At 48.7% G+C, this 24,636-nt stretch overlaps 1 protein-coding gene across 8 annotated transcripts in view; it reads right to left on the bottom strand.

Moving 5' to 3' along the window:
• The window catches only part of Ldlrad3 (low density lipoprotein receptor class A domain containing 3), a 228,508-nt gene that overhangs the window by 91,977 nt on the left and 111,895 nt on the right, over positions 1-24,636 (bottom strand). For 6 of the 8 annotated variants that reach the window (XM_048788604.1, XM_048788602.1, XM_048788601.1 and 3 more), the window contains exons 4-5: positions 19,631-19,738; positions 14,009-14,143 (exon numbers count right to left, since the gene is read on the bottom strand). In XM_048788604.1, the coding sequence (XP_048644561.1) occupies positions 14,009-14,143; positions 19,631-19,738 (243 nt within the window). The remainder of the gene's footprint in view (positions 1-14,008; positions 14,144-19,630; positions 19,739-24,636) is intronic. The other 2 variants (XM_048788603.1, XM_048788598.1) reach the window with 1 other exon arrangement.

Below are 24,636 nucleotides of genomic sequence, written 5' to 3'. Positions count from 1 at the left end.
CAGCAATCCTAGAGGCAAGCCTGGTTGCCTTTGTGTTGGAAAGGCTCAGAATGGTTAAGTAATTTGCCTAAAGACACAGAGCTATTAACTGGTACAGCTGCCAGTGGGCTCCACCCAAAGCCCATGATGTAATTCAAAGCATTATACCATGAATATGCTAATAGAGCTGATAGTGGGAGGGGAAGGCCTTGCAGAATCAGCCTGTCCTTAAGTGAATACCCAAAGCTTGTTGTTTTTTTCTTTCTTTTCTTTTTCTTTCTTTCTTTCTTTTTTTTTTTTTTAACTTTCTCACATCTAACCTTCTTCTCTGTATCCTCCATCCCCCGCCCCCCAACAGGACTGGCATAGAAAGAGCAAAGCTATCCCAGGTCTCAGTGGCATGCTGAGGAAGGACATGTCAGGGGCTCAGGGTTTGGATCACACCTGGAGAGAGGAGGGATGGCACCATTACCTGGTTGGGGTGACCATGGGGGTATCAGGATGGCTCTGAGTGGTCAAGACATGACACACCAGGGCCTGGGGATCAGTAGCCTGATCCCATGCGTGCAACCCCAGGGTGGTCATTTGAGAGAGCCTGGGACCCAGTGAAGGACTGGGGCTGCCCCTGGAGCATGGACCAATCGGTTCTTAGTGAGAGAAACACATCAAGGTCAGAGGGAGACGCCTTTTGTCTGAGTTTCTAAGCAGCTGACACTGCATAACAAAACACCCCCAAATTTAGTAGTTTAGGATTCTGGGAGTGGCAGTTGTGGTTGGGGTCTTCCAGTTGTTGTGGTGAGACAGAGGTTGAAGCTGGCGACAGCAGCAGGCTGAAGCAGGCAGGTGCCCAGTCATCCATGCGCCTCTCTGTGTCCTCTTCCAGTAGATGAGTTTGGGCTTCCTCACAATATGGCTGCCTCAGGGCACCGTGTTTACAAGGCAGCGAATCTCTGAAGAGGGTGTATTGGGGACAGCGAGGAAGAGCCTTGTAAAGAGCCTTGTAAATTCAAAGAGCAGAAGTCATTGCTTCTGCCCTATTCTATTGGCCAGTCAGAAAAGCTAGATCAGTTGCCAGGAGAGGGGACATAGGTTCAGGTTGAAGGGAGGTGCATCAAAAAATCTGTGGATGTACTTTAAGATTGTCACACTGAGGCTGGGAGAAAGACAGAGTCATAGGACTCTGGATGGGGGGAGAGGGCAAATTGGGAGGCACCAGAGTCATCTCCCCCCAAACATGCAGCATATTTCCAGCAGGGAAAACAGGCACCAGCAGATCGGCATTTGAGGGAAAAATCTATAAAAGGTCTTGAGCCACCTGGGAGAAGCTGCCTGACAAATCAGCTAATGAGGACTAAATGGCTGTCCTTGGAGATTTCCTTCAGATGCAAACTGACCCAAATTGGAGGCCAGCTGACCTCTGTGAAAACAGCAACACCAGAGTCAGGTTCCTGCCATCTGAAGAATAACCATGACCTTGCTCACACTCCCAAATCAAGATAAAAGCTAGACTCTCCAAGGGTCACAACAGCCTTACAATAAACGAGTCCAAAGGGAGAAATAAATATGTGAAATGCTTCTTGCATGTGCCACCTGGGCCAAGGGAGGGGACGGTCTACCATGGATGTGTCCCTGGCACCAACAAGTGGGCTTCTGCAGGCTGCCCTGCACAGCACTCCAGCTCGACCCAGGTGGCTTGTGAGAGGCAGCACGGGCATTGAGTGTCCCCCCCTCAGTCTGGGTGAACTAATGCCACTCTGAACAGCAACAATTCTCCTAGAAGTCTGTGAACACTCCATTGGCATAAACTAACCTTTGAACTATTTGCACAGTTCAAAGGGCACATGGCAGAGGCTGTGGCTAACTCGTTCCAGTATCCATCCCATCTTTCCACAATATAAACCCCAGAGCCTGGGCTGGGCATGGGAGTCTCCACTAAGAGAAAGAATACATCTCTCGGCCTCCCTTGCAGTGAGGTGTGGTCATGAAACTAGGTTCAGGTCACTAAATCAGGAGTAAAAGTGATAGATGTGACTCTGGGTTCACCCTCTTCTAGATGAAGCTCCCTTCTTTCTTCTTCTCTGGGGTCTGGAAAATTGTAACTACTAGAGCAGGCTTGGGAGCCCTGATGAGGTCAGAGAGCCCCATGACCTATGCTGCTCATCTTTGGGGATTCCATCTGAGAGACTGTCTTATCGAAGGTACTTATTTAAGCTACAACCTCCATCCTACTTTAGCTATTATACGACGGGGTCTCTTTGTTATAGCAGCTTAGCTTATATCCTAACTAATTCGGAGTTCGGGGGTCACCTCGAGTCTTCCCAAATGAAGAACCCAAGTTAAAAAGAATCATGGGAGAAGCCCCAGAAACCAGACCCCATAGGTTCTCCAAAGAACATGCACACATGTCTCTTTTCTGGACCTTTCCTCTGTCTGCCCACTCCCTCTTGTTTGTCTGGGGGACATAATACAGGTCTGCCTTGATTCCATGAATGACTGACACCCACTCATGTCACTTTAAGTGAAAGGAAAGGATTCCCCTAGAACACAGAGGCCTCACTGAAAGGCAGAGATGGAAAGACACTAGGCTGGGTCTTGGGAAGCCATCTGGGACAAAAGCAAATACCCTCTCCACCTCTCTTGGGAGCAGGGGGAAGGATCGCTCTGGTCTCTCAGCCGCTGCCTAGGTAGACCAGTGCTCCCCACTCTGGCTTCCACCTGTCCCAGCTGTGGCTTCCTCATGGCTGTGTCCTGCCCCCCCCACATAAGGGTCTGTTTAGCCATCTGAAGTTGGGTTAGCTCTCAGTGTTCTGTTTCAGAGACACTCTGACTTGCTGCTGGCCGGCCGATGAACTGACTGGTCTTGGGTCAGGTGCCCCGCCCCTGGTGATTTGGTCCACAGTGGCGGAGGTAGTTGTGGGGGTCTTGGAGAGTGGAGGGCTGCTGCTTCCAAATGTCCTGAGTGGAGAACAGGGTCTGAAAGTTCCTTAGGAGAAGACAGCAAATACAACATACCTAACGTACCTTGGCACCCAGGACGTGTGGGACGTGAACCTACACTTTCAGAGGAGGTTATATTCTATGTTTTTCAAGTCGGTTATGTCAAAAGGGTGGCTGTGTATTTCTGGTCTTCCTCTACAAATGAAAAATAAAGCAGGTACAGAGGCACACACCTGGAGTCCCCGTGACAGGGGAGGCTGAGGCAGGAGGATCTCAAGTTTGAGGCCAGTCTGGACAACTTAGTGAGATCGTGTCTCAAAATTAAAAATAAAAAGAACTAGGGATGTGTGCATCTGGGTTTGATGTCCGGAACCACAAATAATAATAATGATAACAAATGAAAGTAACCCCTGGAGAACAGAGCAGCTCCTGGGAATTCTCTTGGATTTTCAGCACCTAGCAATTTGCTCTGCAAAAAACGAGACCTTCAATTCAAGCCGACCCACAGAGGCAAATTTGAGCAGCATGCATATTACAAAGGGCCCAAGATCTCAAGGAGGAGAATTCATTGAAGAAGACCGTGGGGAAGTGTCTTTTTGTGGCATCCCACAAAAAAGAACCAAAGATTAATCAGACCGATAACCTGTTTGGTTTCCTGAAACAAGGTGAGAATAAGAAAGGGCTGCTGAGAGCATGTCGGGGATGTGACAAGACTGTCACATGCAACAAAGAGCACATTTACCCTGTTCACAGACCACAAAACCGTCTATTGCCAAACTGGGAGAATTTACTAGATTGCATAACCGAGACAGTTTTCCCAGCCACTCACTGAAGGCAGGAAAACAAAAAAGGTTCTTCAGCCCACGGGGATCAAAATATTCTCAAGCAGAGGGATGCATAGGATCTCTCAACCCCAGGCTCATTCAGCCAGTGGAACGGCTGAGCTCAGTAATATCCACAGATAATCAGAAAGCCTCACTGTACGCAAAGACGACACGCCCCCCCTGGCTCCACCTTCTCACGAGAGCACATGGGGAGGGTCCTCCAGAAGTCAGCCTCGAGGTAGCCCAAAGGTTTCGCATCTCCCTGAGCCCCCAACCACCCACACACAAATGCATACTTCGCTCCAGTCATACAGGACTTGTTTTTGAACACACGGTTCCCTCTGGCTAGATGCCTGGTCCCATGCTTACATGGGAGCCCATTTTTTATTTATCCTTAATGACTGGGCAGAGATTTCATTTCTCTGAAGCCTTGCCATATCGCCCTAGGAAAAACTGTCACTTCTTTGCCTGCCCCATGCTCCCGGAGCAAGCTGCTCATTCCTCTATTACAGCATTGATCACACTTTGGGTTAATTATCAGTAGGGTGTTATGCATCTCCCTTACAAGAAGATGAGCAACTTTGATCAGATCAGAGCCAATGCTTTGTAATTTTTGCAGTACGGAGGTGGGAGGGGGCAGTAACAGACATGCTGCAAATGGCACGGACAAGAACGAATCTCAGAAAGGGTCAAGACAGCGTAAGTGTTTTGGAGGGGGACAGAGAGATGAGAGCCATAAACAGTCCATCCGTGGGCGGGCAAATGTCCCTGCACGATCAAGCAGCACAGCACAGCAGTCCCAGGCCCTGAAAATTTGCAGATGAGACTCTTCAGAGAGATGGCGAACCCCACCCTGACCCCACTGACCTGGGATCTGTCTGCTCTGCCCGTTGACCAGCCTGGACTGTGCATTCCCCAGGGGAGGCAGGGACCAGGAGCAGAAAGAGAAAGGATGATCTGTACAAGCCAGGAACAGGGGAAACCAAAGATAACAGCTCTGCAGATTACTACGGTGGGCAGGAGCCCAGGAAGCAATTATTTCCATGAATGTAGAATCATTCTGATTCGCTTCTAAATGAGGGGGCATTTCAGAAATCTTCAAACTCCTGCTGCAGTGGTTAAAGAAAAGGAAGTTTCTGGATGCAAACACTCAATTACTAAGAAGAAAACCCCACGGGTACAGAAAGACAGCAATCAACTTCTCCCAATCGCCTTCTGTTCCTTCCAATGAAGTCGGCATTTTTGGGTTTTTTTCTTTCCTGGCCCAGCTGGGCTTTCAAATTCTTAAATGTAGAGCAGGAAAAAAAGGGCCTTCCCATTCCTCCTGTTAAATGGACCTCCAGCAGTTTTACTCTAAGTAAAAGTAAGTGAATTCTTTAAGGGTGACAATTCTCTTCTATGTCTCGTCTAAGGAAGATCCTGACATCAGTGGGGGACCACAAGTCTTGGGATAAATATTTACCACCCAGCAAATTCCAGGTTGTGACATGTTTGGTTGGATCCCCTAAACACAGACTATGTGTTTACATAAAGCTCCTTTCTATCCACAGATAGGGGAAAAACAAAACAAAACAAAACACACACAAAAAAATAGTGCTAGTTGAAAAGCCAGCACTTCCCCCGTCAAATGCTCTCTGTGATTTCTGTAGAAATTATCTGTAGCTGCTCAGTCACTTGGATCTGTTTGGCAACAGAAAGCAAAGGTCTATTCCAAAAGCATAAGCTCTTTTTACTCTCAATTACACAGGCTAGTGGGGGGCTCACAGCAGCCAAGCGAACAGCAAGAGCGGCTGGAAAGTAACTCAGCAGATCTTCCAGTTCCACAGGATGAGTGTCCGCACTGCGATTTGCCCCTGCTAACCATTTCCCACCCATCACCCAATCCTGGCAATTCTACCTTCAAATACTTCCCGAAGCCCTGGCTTGGCGGTTCCCATTCTCATGGTTTTTCTGTATTTTTTTTTTTTCCCATAACTTCCCACTGCCCGTAGGAAAAGCTTCCAAGTCTTCCATGAGGTCTCCTGGGCCACCAATCCACAGTCGGGCCACTGTGGTCCACTCCCAGGCTACTCCCTTCCTGTCCGTGACAGAGTTTCTCTCCATGACCAAAGTCAATGAAGGCTCTTCTGGACTCTCTTCTCAGCTGGGCCCAGATATTTGGGCTTCCACGTTCCTCTCTCCACAGTCCAATTCTAGCAAGCCTCCTGCCAAGCCAGATTAGCAGGGCCCCATCGCTGCATAGCACCCTGCAGCTCTCCCCCAGTTCCTCATCCTTACCATCCCCCCAGGGACCGCTGATCATTCCAGCCAGACTTCAGCAAGACCCCTGTTAGATCCTCTGAGCCAGAATCCCCGTGACCCCTGACGGTTCCTCCTAGTTATCTGCCACCCCACTCCCGGGAGGTACATTCCCACGCTGCCTGTCGTATCTGGAGTTGAGCCTGGTTCTACACGAGTCTCCTATACCCATGGGTTCCATGCCTGTGGATCCCATCAATCAAGGATTAAAAATACTTGAAAAACATTGCATCCATACTGAACACAGTAGACATTTTTCTTGTCGTTATTCCCTAAGCAACGGAGAATAACAACTGTTGGTGCTGCATCTGCACTGTGTTAGGTAACCTAAGTAATGTAGAGATGATGAGAGGTGTATGAGAGGAGGGGCACAGGTTATATGCAAATACTACACCTTTTTTAAAAAAGGACGCACACACCTGCAGATTTTGGTATCCTTGTGGGGTTCTGCATCAATCCCCTGTGGATACCAAGAGATCCCTGTACTCAGATCTTTTCTCCCCTATTTGTTATGGTTTAGATAGGAGCTGTACCCCAAAATCCCTGTGTTAATGCAGGAATTTTCAGAGGTGGGTGCAGTGATTGGATTGTGAGCGCTTTAACCTCATCAGTTCATCCTAGTTTGAAGGGACTAACCAGGTGGTAACTGTAGGCAGGTGGGGCATGGCTACAGGAGGTGCGTCCCTGGGGGTGCATCTCCCCTGCGCCCCCTTCCTCACTCCCTCTGCTTCCTGGCCACTGCAAGCTGAGTAGCATTACTCCCGCAGGCCTCCTGGCCATGATGGGCTTCCTCACGGCAGGCCCAGCGCAACAGAGTCGGCCGACCGTGAACGGAACCTCTGAAACCATGAGCCAAACTAAACATTTCCTCCTCTAAATTGTTCTTGTTGGGTATGTTGATGACAGCAACAAGAAAACCAGCTAACACAGGACTGCAGTGGTTTTTCTACAGAAAATCTGCTTTTGCTGCTCAGCTACCATCCAGCTGTGGTTGTTCTGACATCTGCAGGGCGGCCAGGTGGACCTCTGCTCCTCAAACGCACCTCACTGCTTCTTGCCTCTGGGCCTGCTCACTCCCGTCCCCTCTGCGTGGAGGGTCTTCCTCCCAACCTCGCCCCCTCGCCTGACCAGTCCACTCCTCCCATCCTTCTGGATTCAAGTTCGCCATTGCTCTCTCAGGAAGGCCTCGGCACCCTACAGATGGCCCTACCCTCTGCCTCCGGAGCATCCTGAGTTTGCTCTGCAACACATTCTCCACACTGGTGAGCCATGCCTGTCCTTCCTGCAGACACCACGCCAGTCTTGCTCCCTGTGACCACTCTCTAATTCTAAGAGGCACATCTTTTCACATTTTTGAACATCTGGAAACCGGGATGCATCTTGGAGTCACTAGCGTCTCACAACTGAATGGTCAGCATCATTTCTTTCTCAACAAAACATAAAATAACAGTGGATCTTATACTCGGCATCTTTTTCTTTTAACTCCTAAAAAAAATCACTTTATCGATCTTTTACCATACATGATTTATTCAAATGACATCCATTTGAAGTGGTAAGATCACAGCTAGAGTGTAGGTTACCCTGTAACAAATCTATTTACACAATTGTCAGTGATACCTTAAGGTTTAACAAAATTTGGTCGTGTCCCTGTATCTCCGGGGAATAGGGCCTAGCTTATAGCAGCAATCAATAGATATCTTTTAAATACACACAGCCATGCAGACATTTCCTGAGGATCCAATATTAGTTTTTGCTACCTAAGAAACACACCCTAAAATTTCAGCAAAGATATATTGTTTTCTCATGGATCTGCGGGGTGGCTGTATCTCTGCCGGCCTCGGTGGGGATACATCCTGGGCTGTGGGGTGGGTTTGGGTTTGGCCCACCTGCCACCACGTTCTCCTGGAACCAGTGGCTCTGTAGAGCAGAGTCTTCTTGGGACACATCACCAAAGTGCAAGAGCCCACCCAATGTGGCGAGCACATTTCCAGACCCTGGAAACATGCCACTGGTCAAAGCAAACCCGGGGTCCATGGGACAGGGACGTTTCCTCTGGCCTGTCTGTCAGGCGACAGGGCAGAGGGATTGCATGAAGAACTGAGAATAAGAATCCATCCCCGCGTGGTGGAGGAGAGGGGTGGCCCAGGGGAAGGAACAGTTCTAGATTTCAACAGATTCCAGCATTAGCTAAAAGATGGTTTCCTCCATGAGCAACATACCACCTGCTCCTGGCTGCAGTGGGTGAAGGGCAGAGTCCAGAGTTAGCAGTGGTGGCCAGAATAGGTGACCCCTCTGCCCTGCAGCCACAGGGACCCTTCCCATGAATTCTACCAGCCGACTACATATCTATTCACTGTAAGTCCAGGCCCCAGTGAGACACTAGGGTGGTCACTGGCTAATTTAGGCCAGATGGGAGGTTAGGATAGGAGTCCTAACCTTGGACCTTGAGTCCAAGGTCCCTGGGAAGCAGAAGTGGGGGTGAGTACTGAGGGCTACTGCCTCTACTGATTCCTGTTTCAGGGCTGTTGTGACATGAATGACATGACTGTGACCAAATGTCACATTATGCGCACACTGGTCCTAGGAGACGAGAGGCCCACCCTTCTCTAGCATGAACTCATCTTGACATCTACAACCAACAAGGTCCCAAACACAGTACAATCTGGGGTCGAGTGGATTAGAATCTCAGCGTATGAATGCTGGGAGGGAGGAACACCATTCAACAAGGGGACAAGGTGGCTTCTGCCCACTCCTGCAGCACAGGGCCCGGCACATGGCAGGCAGCTGCTTGTTACCTCCCCACTGACCAAAAAAACACCCACCCTAATGCACGCTCTCCAAAACTCTCTCACACACACACTTTGCAGAAGAAGCAGAACAAAGCTGTCACTGTCCGCTCCTGGGGAGGTGCCAAACCTCACAGCCAGCCTTCCAAATCCTCCCGAAGCCTTATCACCAGGACACAGCAAGAAAGATAAAGAAACCGCAGCCCGACTGCCAAAATGTTCTGCCACCTCCTCAGCACTGGGGGCTTTTCTGAAGAGGTCACCTTCCCAGCATGGCCCCCGCCACCACGCGATAGGAATGTGGAGGGTGCATTATTCTTTTGCTAAGGGAACCCTTGAGGAGGAAGAGGCAAACCTGCCCTCTTCACGCTCCGCTTCCCCTCCAACACCAGCCGCCAGAGCCTGGCAGATCTCCTGGAGCCCTGAGCCCAGGTTGGTGGCAAGTCAGTGCCATTATGGGACGATGAAGAGCATCCTTCTCACCTCAGGTGACTCGAGATCCCAACCTGCACCTACCACTGGCTTGCTGTGTGGACTTGACCATGGAAAACCCTCAGTGTTCCTCAGTTCTTCATCCAGAAATTGGAGGTCATAAGAGCTCCGACCCTCAGAGGCATTTGGTGACAATGGAATAGAAAAACACAAGTTGAATGTGGAGACAGGCACCTGATATCCGTGTCCCCAGCATGTGTTATAAACCCCTGCCTGGTCTTCTCCTGGAGGGCTGACCCCACTCCTGACCAGAGTCCTCAGAAGCTCCCGGGGACTATGAGAACTGAGGCCCATGAGAAAGGTATTTGGGGTTAGTTATCGAATGCTGCACACAAAAATTACTCCACATCTTCGAGGTTTAACAAACAGAACTTACGTTGTCTGACAGTTTCCAAAATGGGTCTGAAATCCACGAGGGGCCTGTCCCTGGCTCAGGGTCTCTGGCGAGATTATAACTGAGATGCCAATATGGGCTGCAAGGATTTGACCAGGGGCAGATCCACCTCAACCTTACCCAGGGGACTGCTGGCAGGCCCCAGCTCCACAAGGGCCTCTGAGAGGGCACTCACAACAGGGCAGTTGGCTTCCACCAGCGAGAGCAAGAGAGACAGCAGGAGACAGCAGTGGAAAGGATGTCAGCCTTGGTAAGCTAATCCTGGAACTGACAACTCATTGTCCTTTGTTTCATTTTTCTTTGTTGAAAGTGAATCCCAATTTGCACACCCATGTTCACAGCAGCATTGTTCCCAGCAGTCAAAGGATGGAAGCAATCCAAGTAAGTGTTCATTTGTCAATGAGCGGAGAAACAAAATGCGGTATGTCCACACAGTGGAGTAGTACTCAGCCTTAAAAAGGAAGGGAATGGTGACGTGTGCAATATAGATGAGCCTTGAGGACATTATGCTAAGTAAGCTGAGCTGGTCGAAAAGTGACAAACACCATCTGATTCCACTAATATGAGATACTTAGCTAGAATTACCAAATTCATCACGACAGCTGCCAGGGCTGGGGAGAAGGGTCATGGGGAGTTGTTGTTTAATGGGTTCAGGGTTTCAGAGATGCAAAATGTCAGAAAGTTCTGGAGATTAGTTGCATAGCCATGTGAATGCACTTAACACCACTAGACTCTGTTATGGGAATCAATTCTATGTTATGGGTATTGTCACACACACACACACACACACACACACACACACACACACACACACTTACGCATGCATACACACAATGCAGGTCCAGATCACATTTACAGGGATGGGGTTATACCAGGGCATGGATATCAAGAGATGGGGATCACTGGAAGCTGCTGCCACATTCAGGGACATTTTTAAGGCCACCTGAGTGGCACTCACACCCAACATGTGCATGAGAGCCCCTGCTAACTCTCAGGTGTGCACCTCCCAGGGAGAGTTCTGAAGCAACAGAAAAGCCAGAGTGAAACTGCTGCACAGGCACAGATTTCAAAATGTCTTGCAAACAGAGCTCTTTCCAATCAAGGAAGTCCCAGTGAAAAGCCAGTCCCACCGCCATGTTCTTTGGTGTCCAATACGTCCCACGGGAAGGCTAAGACCACAGTGCTGTACCTTCTCAGGCCCATCCCAGTTCCGAGTCCTTAGGGAACACGTCGTTGGCTGTCAAGGCCAAAGATATAGAGGGCAACAGAAGAGGGGCTCCCTGGTGTCTGCAGAGTGGAATGTCTCCTTTTTCACCCGAGTTAGAGAAAAGGCATTTCAAGCACTGTATTTCCTGTCTTGAGACCAGTTTTCTCCACCTCCTCAAAATAAATATTATAAAATGTAATTTTCTTTTCCTACATCAACTGAAAGCAAAGATGCATTTTTCAAGGGCTTAGAAGCCCACAGGAAGCAATTAGGACATATTTGGATTAAATGAGCTCCTGTGCAGCGTTCTGAGTGGGGAGTACCTGGTGTAGCGTAAGGTCTGACAATTCCATGTGGCACAAGACTGTATTCTGTCCAAACCAGACGCCTCTGAGACTCTTCAGGAAAACACGGCATGGAGTTTGGCCTCTCAAAAGCCCAGCATGGGTCAGAAGTTCCCACAGTGCCCACGCTCCTTTGTTCAAGTAGCAAGAGTAGCAGGCAGTTTTGCATTCAGAGGTTACCATGTCCGCACAAAGCACAGCCTTAAATACTAGAGGCACACTCGGTGCATGGAGATGTATACTCCGTATGAGGGATGCAGAACTGCAGGCTGGCCCGGGGGCTGCAGACCCAAGACTGGTGTCTTGCGCTCACTGAGGGGCAGACTCCCACTGAAGGAACAGAAGAAGCTTCTACTTGATTGAAACAATGATCATAACATTATTATTTTAATAAGTTATGAATACTTTAACTCACATAACTTAGCGATGTCTGTGCTGTGGATTCCACAGTGTGCACATTAACAGGGTGAGGATAAGAGAAGTCTTTTCTATTCTTCAGCATTTTCTGAACCCCTGGTGTGCAGGACACTATGCTACTAGATAGGTTCTGTAGAGTTCAAGGTCACAGCCAGTGTTCCTGAGTAGCCAATGATGATGCCTTCCACAGGGGCCACCTGGAGTGGAGGTTGGTATACTGGCCGCACCTAAGGACATTACCAAATGCCTAACTAAGGAGAGCACCAACCCAGAGCTTGTCATCTAAGGGGATGTCATTTGGGTACAGAGGCAGAAAGCTGAGACCCTAAGGAAGGAAGGTTGCTCGATGTTAAATATTTGTCAAGGGCTGGGCTTCCTAGGTACAAGTCCTAGGTACCATCAACTTTTTCCATGAACCTGATGTTTGTGAGAAGGTAATAAGGAAAAAGAAGCAGAATTTAGAAAAGGTAATTTCCTATGCAGACACCAGTCATTCCTCCCAAAGGGAAGAGCAAAAGTCGGCCTCAGTAAAACACCTGGGTCAGGAGGTTGTTGCCACACCATGAGCATCCCTTACCTCCAGGTCCCTCACCTCCAGGTCTCTCACCTCCAGGACCCTCACCTCCAGGTCTCTCACCTCCAGGTCCCTCACCTCCAGGTCCCTCACCTCCAGGTCCCTCACCTCTAGGTCCCTCACCTCCAGGTCTCTCACCTCCATGTCCCTCACCTCCAGGTCCCTCACCTCCAGGTCCCTCACCTCCAGGTCCCTCACCTCTAGGTCTCTCACCTCCAGGTCCCTCACTTCCAGGTCCCTCACCTCCAGGTCCCTCACCTCCAAGTCTGCCTTGGGAGCCCTTCCACCTCACACCTAGGGGTGCCATGAGATACATGAACACACAGGATGCTGGGGGGAAATAATATTGATAGAAAAATGTCCTCCGTCCCTCCCATCCATGCTAATAAGTGCTTGACTTGGTGATGTTGGTTCCCATTTGGGATCCATCCCTGGCTCTACTTTGGCATCTGTTTTGATTTTATTTTATAAAAATGTGACTTTGTCTCAAGACTAGCAATACCCAGAAGTTTAGAAATTCCTAGACAAATGGCAAAATTAAAATCCTCTCTAAGGTTCATGCAGAACACTGGCTCTCAGACTTAGTGTGCTTTAGAATCATCTGGAACATTTGTTAAATGAAACAGAGATGGCTGGACCCACCCTCAAGGGTGGATTCAGATGGTGGGGAATGGGGCCCCCAGCACGTGCATTTCCAAAGTCGTCGTCCCGTCCTGTCCCCCCCCACCCCCCGCCATGTGGGGTGGCTGGACTGAGGGTTGCACTTGGAGAAAACCACTGGGAAGGGAAGACCTGGGAAGGGCTTTTCCAGGCAAGGACAATCAGAGGCTTCCCACTCTACCAACAGTCACCTCCTGAGCTGTTCCCTGCACAGATCCTGGCCAAGTCTATGCAGATACTCTTTTACCTTGTCATTACAGAATGTTTACTGAACAAGAGTCAGTAAGTAAAGAAAGGTGCCGGTCAGTCTCAGTGGAGGCCGTGGCCTCACCCCGCCATGTGTCTCCCAGGTTCCCTAACACAGCTCGGTTTCCACCCCCAGCTGTATGCATCCTTCCGTTGCCATGACACAGCTCTGAAATCAAAAGCCTCGAGGTGCACCAGCAATTTACACCAGAGGAAACAAAGTAGTAAACAAACACAAGGGAGTGGGGACGTTAGCTCAGCTCAGCTCCTCATCACAGAAATGCAAATCAGAGCATTCAGGAAGGCTCTGGTTCCAGGACTAGTAAAATGAAAAAAAAAAAAAAAGCAACAGCAAATGTCTGTGATAGAACAGGAAAACTGACAGGTGTGAATGATGCCAACGTCAACTGAAGAAAAAAAAATCCAACAGCTGTGTGGTGAGAGGTGGCCACGACCTGCACAGGGGACCCACCCTGCAGAATCCATCCTACAGAAATAATCCGATGGAAAGAAAGGGATCGCGTGGCCCGACAAGGCAGTGACTTAGAAACCACAGCACAGTGGCACGAGGGTGTGTCCTGCAGCTGGGGCCAGCTGCAATTCTGAGGAGGAAAGGTGTGAGGGACATTGAACGATGAAGAATACCAAATGCAGAACGGTGGGCGCGGCGCGGTCAAGACCCCGGTACCCGTGCACCTACCCGCCCCAGGGCTGGGGGGCCACGCGTAGGAGCTACCCACGCTGTGTTTGGAGGCGGGTGTGGGGTCCTTCTTCCCGTGCCACACTGCCTCAGTGACGATGGCCACGCTGCACGGCGGGGGCCACGGCCCAGTGCCCCAGCGACTCCTACCTTGGGAACTCTCGCAGCTCTCCTCGTCACTGTTGTCCTGACAGTTGTTCTGCCCATCGCAGAGGAAGCTCTTGTCGATGCAGAGGCCGTTCCTGCAGTGGTAGCGGGCGGTGGAGCAGAGCAGGGGGTTGGCTGCTGCGAAGGGAAAAGAGGGCTGGTCACCAGGAGGCCAGCGAGTCCCACCCCCCCGCGACCCCAGAACCTCCTCCAGCCAGCCGCGAGCTAGTCCTGCCCGTGGAAGGCCAGGCCAGGACAAGACTCACTCTGCCACCTTGCAAGCGTCCCTTCCCCCGGGGTCACCGTACTGCCGCCTGTGACCACACCAATGTGGTCTGAATGACCATTCAGCGGCTCCCCCTGAATGGTCAACCCTAGGGTGGCCTGCAGCCTGCCGAGTCTGGGGCAAAACCTGGATCCCTGGACTTCTCCCTGGGGACTTGAGAGTGCACCAGTCAGTGACAGGAGACTCAGGGAGAAAAGCAAAGCTGAAAGAAGTAACTGAGTCAGGTCAGAGGTCAGAGGTCAGAGGTCAGAGATCACGTGATCACGCCCAAGCGCTAGCAGGATCCTTCTGGCTCCCTCACTGTGGACCAGCCCATTAATTCCTCGTTTATTCTTTATGACTTACGAATGTAAACTCCTGGTCTTGAGTCTTTGCCACCAAAAAAAAAAAAATCCACAGACCCAGTGAGTCAGGTCAGTGACCGTTTCCAAAAAGCTCCTCCAAAAGGCTCCCTGTTTTAGGGACTTTCACAGAAAGAAAAGAAAATGACAGCTCTGAGCCCTGCTTTCAAGCTGAAGGTGGCAAATGGTCAGTGTGAGGTCAACACATAATTACTTAATAACGCATAAGCAAATGCGCACAGGCAGACAGTGTCTCTGCAGCACAGGACACCTCGTGTCCCCATTCCTCATGAGGCTCACTCCAGGGCTCTGTTTCAATCAGAGAAGGAGTCACGTGGAAATGACCTTATTCACTGTGCAATCCTGGGTACATCCCTTCGCCTCTCCGAGCCTTGGTTGCTTTGTCAGTGGACAGGACTGGCTACATCATGGACGGATGCAGAGCAAATTGAAAATATGGGGTCTGCTGTTCAAAAATCATTAAAACCATTCATGACAGCAAGCACAGAGTATAAGAGTAGGCATGGCACCCTCCTGGCCTAAACACCGGCCCTGTGTGACTGCACCAGTCACAGGCCCGTGGCTCTCACACTGCTGCAGCATTAATTTCAGAATTATGTGATTTCTATGAGAAAACACAGAGGGCCAAGACTGGCAGGCAGCACCCTCTAGTTATGTGTGTCCTGGACACACAGGGTGTGGCCTCCCACAGGGGGGGACAGTGTTAATGATGAAGAGGGTTCAGTCTGGACCTCAGGTAGTGAACTGAACCTGAACTGCATGTGGCGAGACCAGCACAGAGCGGATGCCAGGCCCAGCTCGGGAATTGCTATGGGCTCAGGCTGTCAGCACCAGTGCCCCTTGCAAGGTCCCTTGCAAGTGTGAGGTGGCAGCTGCAATCTCTCTGCTGTGAGCTCCACTGAGCTGCTGTTGGGTCACACACAGATCACAGCTATCAGGATCTGGTGGAGTTCACGGGGCTGGGTCAGCTAAAGGCCTGCAGGCTCTATTTATTTTTTTTAACATTCAACCTAGGAAGTTTAATTTGGAAGGTCAGAGGAAGCAGAGGATGGAGCTCTGGGTTTAGAGGATGCTTAACCCGTGTAAAGCCAAATAAACCAAGTTCAACTTGAAAATGGAAGACTGGATTATGAAATTGCTGTGGGCCAGAGAATGGCTGAAACCAATGTCTGACTTTAGCCAAAACCCAAATGGAGAAACACAGAACCACAGATCATGTTGGGTTTTGGTCCAAGGCAGCACTCCAAAGCCTTCTGCCCATCAGCACCACCATGGTGACCTTCAGCATCTCTGGGACCTTGTAGGTCAAGTTGATGTGGCCAAGGAATCAGGAACAAGCAGCTCATTCAAAAACAGCCCTGGGAAGGCACCCAATCACTCCAAGGTAAGCCATCAAGACTGCGTTAATACCCTAGTGCCAAGCCCAGACTCGTTATCAACTAACTCACTTTCCCTTCAGCCTTAGACCCTTTCAACTGCGTGAGCTTCCCCCCAGGGAAAAAGTCACGTGTGTGTGTGTGTGTGTGTGTGTGTGTGTGTCTACATATATGTACATACATACTACCTATGTGTATGCATTTATACATGTATGTTGGAAAACCAAGTCACAGACTGGTTTGAATGCATGTAACCACCAAGGACTAGTAGCCAGAACATGTGAAGAACTCTCTTAATCAAAAAGTAAAGGACCACTCAATAGAAAAATGGGCAAAGGATTCAGTCAGGCATTTCATAATAAGAAGAATGGCAAATGGTCCATAAAAACTCGGAAAAAAGTGTGTACTGTCACCAGTAATGAAGTGGCACTTCACACGCGTGACACAGAACATATTTAAGGGCTTACACTAAAGGTTGTTGGCAAAGAGGAAGTCTCATGGATTCTGAGCAGGAGTGCAAACTGGTAGGACCACCTTGCAGAGCGATTTAGTAAATTTCAAGGTGCGTATACCCTACAACCTGGTAATTTCACTTCTAGCTCTTACACACTCTACAGACAGAAGAACAAAGATGTTTGCTGAAGCCATTATTTGTAAAACAAAAAAATGAGAAATGACCCAAATGTTCATCAATAAGAGAACAGAGACAAGGTGCTGCACTATACAAGGGAATAGCTGAAAGCCTGAGGTGGCTCTTTTTCTGTAAAGGGACAGATGGTAAATATTTTAAGTTTTGCTAGCCACTGATGTGTCTCTGTTCTAATGACTCAACTTGGTCACTGGAGTGTAAAGCAGCCACAGAAAATTTGTAAACAAAGGGCCACGTTCCAATAAAACTTTATTGACAAACACAGACAATAGGCCAAATTTGGTCCAGGTCCATAGTGTGTGAACCACTGTTGTACCACAGTGAAAAATGAAATGAACTGGTCACGGCGGATAAATCTCAGAAACATAAAAGTCAGTGGGGAAAGCAATGAGTATAATATGTATAGTGCTGTATCATTTATATGAAGTTATCTGTGCAAAAATGTCATTTGTTATTAAAAGACACAAAGACATACAGTGAATCAATGCAAACTCATATGACCAAAACCACCATCAGGTTCAGGGCAGTGGATGCCTCTGCAGAGAAGGGACTAGGAAGGATCCGAGAGGGACCTGCTGCAGACTTCTAATTATATTTGGTAATATATTTTTTTTTAATCTGAAGCAAAGAAAGCAACACACAGCATGTTGCTTGGAACCGGGTGTTGGGAACACAGGTGCTCATTTTATTTTACTTTTAAAAGCTTTTCTTAAGAGTCTCATCTTTTCTGTGACACTGGCTTTCCGTTCCCTTGGTCCCCTTTCTTCTTGTCCACCAACAGCTGCCTCAGCTCTCTTGACAAAAGAGGGGGTGCACATTTGTAAAGAGCCACACCTGAGCTCCTCCCTGGGTCTCTCCTCTGTGACTCCACAGGCCACAGAAAGCCCTAAGACGTGAGCCCTGTTCCCCACCCTGCTGCAGGGCAGAGGAACGGAGTGGGAGAGAAGGCAGAGAAGTACACCTCCACCCCAGCAGCAAGCCAGCAAGGAGGAGGGCTCCCGTCAAAACCTGCACAGCCAGGTCCGCACCTTCCAACTGCCAGGAGTTCACAGAGAGCGCTCCAACTCCACCTCCCTCAGCACCTATTGATTCTCCATTGACCCAGGTCCCACCAAGCTTCGATTCCCCATTCCCAAGGACAAAGCCAATGAGAAGGGAGAGGGGAGGCTCCTGACCACCCTGCAGACAAACGGACAGCAAGAAAAAATAAAGCTGACAACCTGGGAGGGGACATAAAACCTTAAAAAGACAACCCAAGAATTCCAAAAGCCTAGCACAGCTTCAAAAGAGACTGGAAAGTTCTACAAAGGAACCAAAGGCAATCCCCACCCCTCCCCTCCCCCAGCCCCTGCGTCAGAGCCAGGTCTAAACAATGACTGTTCCTAAGGGTGACCCTGAGCTTCTACCAAAAAAGGCAGACATGGACAAGAGATTCTGGTCAATGACAGGATTCAAAGACACAATGCTCTGAGTCACCTAACCAGAGTGGCAGATGTCCCCCACAGACCCCAGACACTTCAAGTATCCTCCCATGTCTGCCAGGTCCTCTGTAGCTATTGACAGGTTCAGTTAGACTGTGGCACCAGTGCACATGGATCAACACTGGAGGCTCTGGTGACTGGGGCTCAAGGCTCAGAGGTTTCTGCAGCCCATGCGGACTGTCCCAGAACCTGCAAACAGTCACCGCTCAACAAACAGAAAGGAGACCCTGCGTACTATTAGGTGTTATGGCCCAGGATCTCTAGTAATATTTAGTGTGCTCCAAAGGTTTATGTTTTCTTTGTCCTTGCTAAGTATGGCTTACTACGCACTCCTTGAGACAAAAAAAAAAAAAATGTATTATTTTATTCAGTTAACTAGGGAGAGGAACACTGTTATCTTATAGTATTTATTTCACTGGAGGTGGAGAAAATCGTCTGTGGAGTCAAGTTACTCAGTTGTAGGCTCCAAAGCTCCTTGGGTATTATTAGCACAAGAAATACAGGGCTCTAATGGTCTATTTTCCAACCCACAATATGCAGGAAAGAGAACGTGTCTCTCTCTGCCATGACGGAGGGAGGCGTGAGTTAAGGGTTAATTAACCGTGAGTTAGCGGTTAATTAAACTGGCGCGTCTACTTGGACCACATCTAAAGGAGCGGGCCAAGGGACCACTGTGGTCACCCAAAAGCAGCTGAGCGGCTTCAAGACAGGAAATGAGGCAATCTGTCTCCGGCAGGACTTAAGAAGTCCTCTTTCACCACACAAATAGAAAACTCCTTGTCACCATCCCCCCAAATTCCCACCTGTCTCCCTGTCCTGTGGTTGACCACCACTCAATGGGTAATCCTGGATTCCCTGGGGAGCTCATCTCCCCAGCCCCCACTGCCCTGCAAACCACACAACTGGAGACGATGGTGCTACACTAAGCTTTTGTCTTCTCCAGGATGGAGATGTGGCACCTGGAGGGTGCCGAGGGTCAAGGCACCCAGAATAGGTGCTTGCTACATGCTGATTATCATTATTAATGTGCATTAGGGTAGTGGTTAAGAGTTCAGACCCTGGGTTGAGATCCCAATTTATCACTTACTAATTATGTGACCATGACAAGTTGCTTCACCTTTCCATGTCTCCATACATCTGAAAGGGGGGTGAGACCACCACCCACCCACAACGAATTCATCTGCATGAAGCATATGGAAAGGCATACACAGGGGGTGCTCAATAAGTGCCCCAGGTGGTTCATGTGGCCTGGGCAGCGTGCACATCTCCCAGACTCACCTGGGCCCTCGCCTGGAACACCCCATAGGTCTGTATTTTAAATGGTACCCACACTCCTAAGCTCATTTCCTTCAACCACCCCCACTAAGGAGCCCAGAGGAAAGGAATGTGTCCCATCCCTGATTCCCACGGCGCTCCCCACTGTCAACTCCACGTTATCATCAGAGGAGATGAGTATTTTTGGATCTCTTACTTGAGTATAAGCTCAAGGATGTCAGGGTCTGTGTCTGACCCATCTCTGTCATCCCTGCAGCATCTTGCGTGGTGTCTGGCACAGAGATTGTGGAAAGAAGATGAGAATCTGAAAGAAGGCAGGAGCTGGGGTTAGTGAGCAATGTAAGGCCAAACCCACTCTGGGCGCACCCCGGCACACAGGAGAGGGTTCAGATGTCCCTATTTTAAGAATATACCCTGACTGCAGTGGGGAAGGGAGGCTGCCTCAGTCAGCCTGTCTTCCTCAGCCCTTCATTCGACTAGTTACTTGATGCGTTCATTCAACAGTCACGTATCGACTATTTCCTTAAAATAAATCACTCTACTAAGCTCTGGAGATAAAGCACAACCCAATCTCTGTTCTTAAAAAGCTTCCATTCCAGACGGGGAGTCCAGTCAATAGGACATGGAGATACAGCAGGAGAAGTCCTATTTATTGTACGTAATCTATCACCTGCTAAGGCTGAGGCTGCAGCATGCTCGGCTGGGAACAAAGTACCATCTCACGGCGGCCAATCCAGCAGGGAAGACAGAAGACCAACAGTGCTGAGAGCAGAGAACAGACAAGCACAGGGTGCAGGGTGCAGAAGTCATTTCTCACAAGGGGGTCAAGGCAGGCCCCCTCTCCAGGTGCCCGTTGCTTGAGGAAGGCTCGGGTTGTGCGGGGGGAACCCACAGGATGATCCAAGCCAGCCCTGGCAAACCAGGGAGGCTTCCCCAGGAAGCAGGTCACCGAAGGAGACTCAATGACAAGGCTGTGGAGCACTGGCAGGAAACGTTTTCCCCATGGAGATTCCCAGACCACCCAGTCCAGCTAAGGGGCAAACAGGAAATGCACAAGGACAGACTTGGGCCAGCACCCACCGTGGGGCTCTGTGAACAGCAAGACAGACAGACCAGGGAGACCCTTCTGCTGGGCTCAGGGGCCAGGCAGATTCATCCCCAGGGAAGAGAGCAGTTCAGGACAGGGTGGTTATGTCGCAGGGCATAACTCTGCCAAAGCAGGAACAGAGGATGCTCGGCCTCAATGAATTGGCTACGGTGGTCGCCAGACACCGCTGTCCCGGTTCACAGCTGGAGTCCCCGACCTCCCTCAATGAGGATCCTGAGAGCCACACGGGCAGTGGACCTGGGGCCTCCCTCCAGTTGGGAAGGTCCAAGCACAATGGAGAAGGGAAGGCAGATGCAGCCAAGGGAGGGGAAAGGAGAGGAGAACCTCAGGACCGTGAGGCTCCAAAAGGGAACCCTGGCCCCGCTGGTCCTTACTCCTGAGAGAGGAAGAAACGCAAACCCTGGAAAAACCCAAGGCTGTTAAATCAGACTCTAAAAATGGGACTCTGGAAGTCACCTGTTCAAGCCAAGAAGTCACCCAGCAGAACCACTCCTTTATCTTTCATCTATTTCTTGGGTCATCTTATCAGGGGATTTTTTTCCAAACGCATGCAAAAATAGAGGCTGGTTTGATGAACTCCATGCACCAATCACTTGGCTACCATAATTACCAACTCCCGAGCAGTTCTGTTTGCCCCACCCTTGATCACCCTCCCTGCCCTGGTGGGACTGGCTCCAAGCACACCCAGACATCACGTAATCAGATCTTTATAGACTTCAATACATATTTCTATAAGATATGGATTTTTAAAAAATAGTCACAATACCATTCTCAAACTTAAAAAAAGTTAACAACAACGCTTTCATATCATCAAATATCCAACCGCCATTCAAAAATCACCAATTATCTCAATTTCGTTTCTTAGGTCATCTTATTAGGGGATTTTTTTTTTTCCAAACAAATGCAAAAATAGATGTTGGGAATGTCTTAGTTACTTGGAGTTAGGATTCAAACAAGACCCACACACTGCACGGGGTTAATGTATCTCCTGGCCTCTTTGAATCCATGGTCCCCTCTTCCTCTATGTTTCTTCTTAGAATTTATTTATGGATGAAATTGGGCCCTGAAGAATCCCCCACATGGTGCATCTGGCCGTGTACCTCCCTATGGGGTCATTACCGTGTTCCTCTCTCCCCGAGTTTCCTATGAACTAACGGTGAGATTTAGAGGCTCAGTCAGATTCAGCTGGGACGCTGTTGGCAGAAGCACCTCTCAGTGGTGATGGGGGCTCCAGCTGCCTTCCATCAGAAGCCAAATAACGTCTAGTTGTGTCTCTTTTTGTGCAGCGAGAACTGGCTTCTGGGAGATTCCTATGACAGGTCAGAGACAGGAATCCCACCTCCTTCTGGCTCTCCTACTGAAGGCGGCCTTAGAAGCCAGGCTGGGATGCAGGCAGCAGCGATCTACAGGCTCTGTTAAGTGATTTGGAGCAGCCCAAGTGGGGAAAAGACCGAAATTTGAACTATCAGCAAAACGGCGGCGAATTTACCATCCTTCCCACTGTCCTTAGAGTCTCAGAAACTGGAAAGGGCCAGACAGAACAAGGAGAGGATCTTGAAAGTCATGCCATAAAGATGTTTCTGAACTCCTAGGCTGGTCCCCAAGCTGCACCAGGGTGGATCTGGTCCTAATGAGTGCACCAAAGTCATTGAGAATTAATTCACAGAGAGACAACTGGGGGTGCTCATGCAGGAAAGATCCAAACAGTGCCGCAAAAAAACAGTCTGAAAACTATTAAAACCACGTTTCTACCCACAGAGAGTAGAAACATGCCATTTGACCCAACCAGTCATTTGCCTACTAAAACAAAAATATAAGGATCCACAGTGTCGGACATAACAAACAAAATTCCCAGAATATAATCTGAAATCACTTGCCCCACGGAGAACCAGGATAAGAACACTCAGGTGTCAGACTTCCATGGCGAAGAATTTAAAGCAGCTATTTTAGGAATGCTCTAACAAGCAATCCCAAACCCCCTTGAAACAAATGGACACACACGGTCTCAGCAAAGCAACGGGAGACCCAAGAACCCAGAGGAAATTTCAAAAGGGAAAAATACAGCGGCTGAACTTAAAGCCAAATCCAACACTGGATAAGGTGGAAAGAAGGGGACCAGAGAAAGAATCAAAATAATCCAACCTGAACAAAAAGAAAATGACGGACAATGAACAGAGTCTCAGAGACTCGTGGGACAGTGACAGAAGACCCGACATCGTTGTCATCAGAATCCCATCAGGAAAGAAGAAAGAGGACAGTACTTAGAAAATATTGAAGAGTTGAAAATGTACAAAGTACGGCAAATGACAAAACCTCAGGAAACCCTGAACAGAATACTTCGCCTGTGGCACAGACAGTCAACACCATCATCTAAATGCTGAAAAGTAGAGACAAAAAGAGAAAAGAAGAAAAAAATATATACTTCAAGGCATAACCTTTGGGGAAACAATCCAAATGACTATAAATTTCTCTTTGGAAATCAGAGAAGCCAAAAAGAAGAGGCACGTCTGAAGTACTTAGAGAAAAGAAGGATTAACCCCGAATTTCCAATACCATAAAAATACCCTTTGGGAATGAAGGTGAAATAAAGACGTTATCAGAATGAAAAATCGAGGGAATCTGTTGCCAGAAGACGTGCTTTAAAAGAACAGCTAACGGAAGTTCTTCAGACAGAGAGGGAAGGATCCCAGAAGGGGACGTGGAACATCAGGAGGGAGGGAAGGAACCGGAGTGGGAACCGACTGGGTAAATACGATATTCTCTTCTCAAGAAGCCCTGAACATACACTGGAAACTTTACAGTGAAAAATTAAAACCCCATCTTGTGGCTCTCTTGAATGAATGGAGATGGGCAATGTGACACCCGTAACCTAATGAGCCCACAGTCAAGTCTCCACATTCCATTGAAGTGGTGCAACATCAGTTCACAGCTGTCTGAAAAGACAGACAGGTGGCTTCAGGGGTTTTCAGCCTGATCCATCACATAAAGCCCCACATCAATTTTCCACCCAAGGGTCTCCGCAGCCACTGATGACCATTAACTGGATCCAGGCTTCATTAGGGGTTACAAAACAGAAATACATACCCTCACTCTACTGGTCCTCTATTAGCTAGTATTCTTACATTAAAAAGATGTACTTAATCTTAAGTCTGCTCTCTGGTTACTTGAGGGTGCAATTCATACAGGAAAGGAAAGGTAAGTGTTTGACTCTTTCCTTTTATTTTCCAGTCTGCAAAAGAGTGAGTTAGAACCACGAATTTTAAATGACAGGTGTAAGGGAGGGTAACACTGGCTTAATCCCTACTTTCGTGATCTGGAATGGGTATAATGGGTATAATGGTCTCCCTTGGTCAACTGAAGGGCAATATCCAAACATGGGAATCTTACAGTGCCCTGAATTATGGCAAGGAGCACGGGACAACACAATCACTTTTGAATATTCACATTAGGATGTGCAGCACTTGCTTTGTATTGCCCCTGGATTAATCTCGTGTGTGTGTGTGTGTGTGTGTGTATGTGTGGCACTTCCAGCTTAGATGATAAGATCCCGTGACAGTAGGAAGCTGAAGCCAAGCTGTCCTCATTTCCTAAAGGACTAAATAAAATATAAAAGAAGTATGTCCTTGGAGATCCCAAGCCAAAGGCAAAATCCTAATAATATGGTTTTGCCTTTAGCCACTCACACTTTTGTTTTTTTTTTTTTTCATATTTATTTTTTTTTGTTCTTTTTTTTTATTGTTGGCTGTTCAAAACATTACATAATTCTTGATATATCATATTTCACACTTTGATTCAAGTGGGTTATGAGCTCCCATTTTTACCCCAAATACAGATTGCAGAATCACATCAGTTACACATCCATTGATTTACATATTGCCATACTAGTGTCTGTTGTGTTCTGCTGCCTTTCCTATCCTCTACTATCCCCCCTCCCCTCCCCTCCCCTCGCCTCTTCTCTCTCTGCCCCCTCTACTGACATTCATTTGTCCCCCTTGCATTATTTTTCCCTTTCCCCTCACTTCCTCTTGTATCTACTTTTGTATAACTCTGAGGGTCTCCTTCCATTTCCATGCAATTTCCCTTCTCTTTCCCTT

This window comes from Marmota marmota, unplaced genomic scaffold (genome assembly GCF_001458135.2).
Source record: "Marmota marmota marmota unplaced genomic scaffold, marMar, whole genome shotgun sequence".
NCBI classification, from domain to species: domain Eukaryota; kingdom Metazoa; phylum Chordata; class Mammalia; order Rodentia; family Sciuridae; genus Marmota; species Marmota marmota.
The sequence above is the reverse complement of the archived record's forward strand: the minus strand, read 5'-3'. Positions and strand labels throughout refer to the sequence as shown.